Source organism: Nelumbo nucifera, chromosome 2, assembly GCF_055504915.1.
Source record: "Nelumbo nucifera cultivar China Antique chromosome 2, China Antique-T2T, whole genome shotgun sequence".
NCBI classification, from domain to species: Eukaryota; Viridiplantae; Streptophyta; class Magnoliopsida; order Proteales; family Nelumbonaceae; genus Nelumbo; species Nelumbo nucifera.
Window position 1 is genome coordinate 85,748,502 of NC_142650.1, and position 5,751 is coordinate 85,754,252.

Consider the following 5,751-nt stretch of genomic DNA (forward strand, 5'->3'; position numbering starts at 1 on the left):
TAACATTTTAGTTTATCAGATAACAAAAGGCTGATTCAGTACTAGTAGTTATTGGATCAATCCCCGTGGGAATGATACTCTACTCATCATTATATTACTTGATCGACTAGTGCACTTGCTAATGTCTTCTAAGCGCAACAAGTTTTTGGCGCCGTTGCCGGGGATTATCACAACAGTATTAGGAACCATCTACTGATGGTAATCTAATTTTAATTTTGTGCAACATGTTCATGATATGTGTGTATTAGTCTCTTTATGACTTTGACTTGTACAGTTTATGACACGCAGAAGTGAAGAGAGCATCACCTATGATCCCGAGATTGAATGAACTCTCCTTCACCGCCTTAGAGCTTCTAAGCAAGGGAGAGCTGAAAGTGCAAAGATGGCCGAACAAAGGGCCATGATGGATTATGCCAAACCAACCCTCACCAGGGCAGCCTCGAGCATTGTGAGACCAGCAATAGCTGCTAATAACTTTGAGATCAAGCCAACAATCATTTAGATGATCCAAAACACAGTTCAGTTCTGTGGCTTAGCTAATGAAGATTTGAACACTCACATCGCCAACTTCTTGCAAATATGTGACACATTCAAGCACAATGGGGTTAGTGGTGATGCAATGAGTCTCAGATTATTTCCGTTCTCGTTGAAGGACAAGGCTAAGACTTGGCTGAACTCTCTACCAGCTGGATCGATTGCTACTTGGGATGAAATGGCCAACCGCTTCCTATCCAAGTATTTTCCTCAGTCCAAGACTGCAAAGATGCAGAATGATATCACCACCTTCTCTCAGTATGGTTGCAAGTCCCTCATGCCAACCGCTACAACCATTATGGACGTTGTAGCTGGAGGATCCATTAATAACAAGACCCCTGAGTTGCACATGCACTCATTGAGGAGATGGCTGCAAACAACTATCAGTGGCATTCCGAGAGAGCCCAAGCTAGGAGACAGCCTGGACTTCATAATGTAGACACCTATACAACACTATCTACACAAATCGGTGCCCTCAGCAAGAAGATAGATGAAGTGCAGTTGACAGCCATGCATGTTTAGACCGTAGCTTGTGAATGGTGTAGGGGAGGTCATATCAGCACCGAATGTCAAGTTGGAAATCAGTTCATGCAGTCCCCCGAGCAAGTAGATTTTGTTGGTAATTTGCAAAGGCAACGAGGCAATCAGTACCCTCGTGCATTTAACCCCGGATGGAGGAATCACCCCAATCTGTCTTGGCAAAATCAAAATGCGGTGAAGCCATTCCCTCAAAATTTCACTCAGCCGGAAAAGAAATCTAATCTAGAGGAGCTGATGACCAAGTTCATATCAAGTGCGGAAATGAGATTTCAAAACCAAGAAGCATCGATCAAGAACTTGGAGACTCAAGTGGGGCAGTTGGCACAGATGATATCTTCTAGAGTCCAAGGCGCTTTACCTAGCAATACCGAAGCAAACCCAATAGAGCAGGTGCAAGCCATTACTTTGAGGAGTGGTAAGGTGCTGCAAGAGGTGGAGAAGAAGGCAAAGGAAGAAGGTAAGGGGGGCACAACCCTAGAAACCGAAAAGGAGGAAGAGCAATCTGAATCAAAGAAAGAGAAAAGTCAACAGCCGCAAGTACCATTTTCGAATAGGCTAAAGCAACACAAATTGGAAAAGGAATTCGGTAAGTTTCTTGAAATTTTTAAGAGTATACATATTAACATTCCTTTTGCATATGCTTTAGCCCAGATCTCACACTATGCAAACTTCCTGAAGGAGATATTGGCAAACAAAAGGAAACTGGGAGATGTGGCTACAGTTGCACTGAATGAAAAATGCTCGACAATCCTCCTCAACAAGCTACCTTAGAAATTGAATGATCCAGGGAGTTTCACTATTCCTTGCACTATAGGCAGTTTTAAAATTAACAAGGCATTGTGTGATTTAGGAGCTAGTATAAATTTGATGCCCTATTCAGTTTTTAAGAAATTAGGGTTGGGTGAACCCCAACCCACTAGAGTTGCATTGCAGTTAGCTGATAGGTCCATAAAGCATCATAGAGGAATAATAGAAGATGTGCTTGTTAAGGTTGACAAATTCATTTTTCCCGTGGACTATAGTGTTAGACATGGAAGAGGACGTTGACGTCCCAATTATCCTAGGGCGACCTTCCTAGCTACAGGAATGGCAATGGTTGATGTCCAACAAGGACAACTCAGCCTTAGGATTCAAGATGAGGAAGTAATTTTTAAAATGTCTGATGCTATGAAACATGCACCTTCTAGTGGTGATTCATGTTATATGATAGATGTCATTGATTATGCAGTTGGTAGGTGTTTTCAGGTCAACGATTAGCGCCTCAAACCATATCTAGTGGATGGAGCATTGCCTACCCCATTAACTGTGTATACCAAGATGTTCATTGATCCCACTGGAATGTCGAGCTTCAAATAGAAAACAAGCGCTTATTGGGAGGCAACCCAATGCTGATGAGTAGTTTTTCTTATTTATTTGTTTTTCTGCTTTTCTTTTTCATATCATTCAAGTTTCTTTTCTAGGATGTTAATTTTGTAGATTGCTGATCTCTCTGAGTGTTTATCATTCTCTCCTCCTAGTTTCTTTTGATCTTAGCAGCTAGAGGGTCAAACGAAGGAGCCATTCCAGATTTCAAAATGCTCTTCAGGGAAGGTCTCTAAACCCCTTCAAATGCTTGAAGTCCCACTGCTCACATTGCTGAATTCATCCTTGCACTTTTTCTATATGAACATTGAGAGCAATGTTCATGATAAGTGTGGGGGAGGCTATAGCTATGCACCTCAATCACCCCAATACATAAATGCATTGATAGGCTGCATAAACTAGAAACTCCCTCAAGATTATTGTTGTTTATAAGGTGAATTCCAAGAGGGAATACGATGAAGTCGAAGGAAGTCACTGTAAGTGCTAGAATTTGTTCCTGTGAATTATCCAATTTTATCACAATACATGAGGATGAGGAAGTCGAATAGGACTTTCATCATGACTAGCACCAACTATACTCATGTGTATAGTGTGTTTGGTTGAAATCTTAATGATCATTTGAGATATTAGTGCACATCTGAACTGTTAATGCATGAACTTCAAAAATTTAATCAAAAAAAAAGAGAGAGAGAGAGAGAAAAGAGAAGAAGGAAGGACAAAGTCCAAATTATTCCGTTGTCATGAACTGAATAGTAAAACTAATGGTTCATGATATGAGTTTAGTCCCAACTCTGCTATTCCAAGTTGAATAGTAAAACTAGCAACTAGGAATATGAGTATTGTTATCTGCCTCTAGCCTGTTGAAGGGATGAGAGATCCATCGTATGGATGCTCAAATCTTGCGGAATAAGGTGGGCGAATTTCAAAAAAATTTCTCTCCCTTCAACTGGGAATCGTATTCCCTATTTAGAAAATCATATTTTCAAGGATCAATCTTGAACCATAAACTGAACCAGATCTGAACAAAAGCAGTAGGAGAGGATTATACCAGATATGGAGAAATAATATCTCCCAATGAAGGTGTTCACGCCCAAAGAAGGATCCAAAGACTGCTCCTACTGAAGATGGCGCAGTGTAGGATGGAGCAGAATCAACAGTGTTCTCTCCAAGAACCTAATCCTTCACAAGAAGTAGCAGGATGGCACATGAGCACAGCTTCCTATCAGTCCCTTCACAAGGAACTGATGTCAAGATCGAATCTTGATTTCTCCCACTGAACAGGAGATTGAACTGGCAGGGTAGGCGGTAACAGGAAGGAGGCGACAAGAAAGAATTTCGCAGGGTTGCTTAATTCTTCCTTCTGTGATTTCAACTCTAAAGAGGATGTGAATATGTGTCTTCTAAAGGCTACCGCCCCTTCCTTCTTTTGTAACCTTAAAGGATCAGCTCCTAATCCTATTAGGAGTTGCTGATCCAAATCATATTTGGATCAGCCATCCCTTTAGGTGATAAGGATAAACCCTTATCTTATCTGCAGATTAGATCAGCCTTCTCCTAATCTCATTAGGAGGTTTCCAGATCTGAATCACATTCAGATCTGGACTCTCTGAGTGGATAGGGTTAAGACCCTATCCTATCTGCTAATCCATCCCAGAATTTGCCCCATATTTAACTACTTAAATTAGCCCAATTCGAAATGGGCTTTAGGCCCATTAAGGTTATGTGCTCACTTAGCCATCCTAACTGCTGCCCAGTTGGGCTTCTTTGTATGGCGTGGGACCCAAGCATTGATCAACACACCAGCCACATGGGTTCGGCCCAGCCTCTGTTACAAGGTCTGGCCGAATTCACTGGAGAGCACAATAAACCCCTTGAACCCATCATATGGACCCTATGGGCCCAACACTTACACTAAGTGGTCCCTGGGCCAAGCCATCTTATAAAAACCCAGGGACTGTGGGCAGGTGCAAGATTAGCCCATCAGGTGTTATCCCAAATGGCCTTACACTTAACCTCTCAGTCCATAATGATCAAGCACTGCCTGACAAGAGAGGACCTCTCCCTTGGCTGCAAGGAACAGTGTTGCACTCTCTACTTACATGGATTTCGGGAATTAAAACCATTTGCAAACATTTTGAAACCATACTTAAATATATATCATATATATAAATTTTGCAAAACAAAATTCCAACGATTGAAATCAACTATCGGCAGTTTGGTTTCCATCAGAGAGGGTGCATCCCCGATCATTACCTTTGTCCGATAAAGGGGCTGATCCCGTCACTATGATCACCCACTTAGATGAATTCTCAGATTGTCCCAACATACCCAGGTTTTAACCCCCGCTAAGGATCTCACTGATTGGCATATCAAAGACAACCCAATCTGACACCTAGTGCAGTACCATAATCGGGTCTAGGGGTCAGGTGTAAGTTTCCAGTTTTGCCCATCAATCTCCAAGGTCCAGGGCAATATTGGAAATCTGGTCCGGTTCAAGGGTTCAATTAATCCTACATTGCATGTGCTTCGGGTCTCACCCTGGCGGCTGAGACAAGCCACCCCAACACTTGGCAACACACCAGTGTCAGCCTTGGCAGGATAAATCTCCCCAGACTTATCCAACGGCTGTGAACATTCAAAACCAACACAAGACTCATTAAGTGTCCAGTTTTAGGGTCTTACACAGAAGTATACCACACAACATGAATCAAACATGTACTTCATTTATTAAATATCAAAAGTACATCAAAACTGATTGAAGCTAAGGGCATACAAAAACTATCCAACATATACATATTGAACGAAATTGAGTGCTGGAGCATGAAGAATCCCATGTTCTCCCTTCCTTTGTTCTCGTGTATGTGGTAAGAGTGGCCAATCATGGGGATGAGTCGGAATGTTTATACAGGTTTCCTGACCACTTAATGCATTCTCATCCCAAAATTCATTTGGTAGATGGCGATAATCTAGGGAATGATCAATTTATGGGTAATATCTTTGCTTGAGGACAAGCAAAAGCTTAAGTGTGGGGGAGTTTGATGTGTGCGCATGCTACACATCATTTTTATTGCTGTATACATGGTTTTAATGATGATTTGGTTTTTTTCCTATTTGAGCAGAATTTCAGGAAACTAGGAGTTTGGGACAATCTAAGGTGAAGACAACATGAAGACATGTTGATATGGCGAAAAGGTAAGCACTTCAATCCATCAAGAAGAAAAGCCCAGCCGAAACCCTATGGGAGAACAGCAGTTTGACCCGTTAAGTTTTTTCCAACAACAGTTCGGGCCACTAAGAACAGCGCCCAACCGCAGC

The 5,751-nt window shown here is 41.9% G+C and overlaps 1 protein-coding gene across 1 annotated transcript; it reads left to right on the forward strand.

Annotated features, from left to right (window-relative positions):
- The first annotated feature begins 502 nt into the window (after positions 1–502).
- Positions 503–1,845, forward strand: LOC148802412 (uncharacterized). The gene is made up of 2 exons (XM_088897893.1): positions 503–969; positions 1,080–1,845. The coding sequence occupies exons 1-2, from the start codon at positions 503–505 to the stop codon at positions 1,843–1,845; spliced, it is 1,233 nt and encodes a 410-aa protein (XP_088754019.1).
- Positions 1,846–5,751: the final 3,906 nt, after the last annotated feature.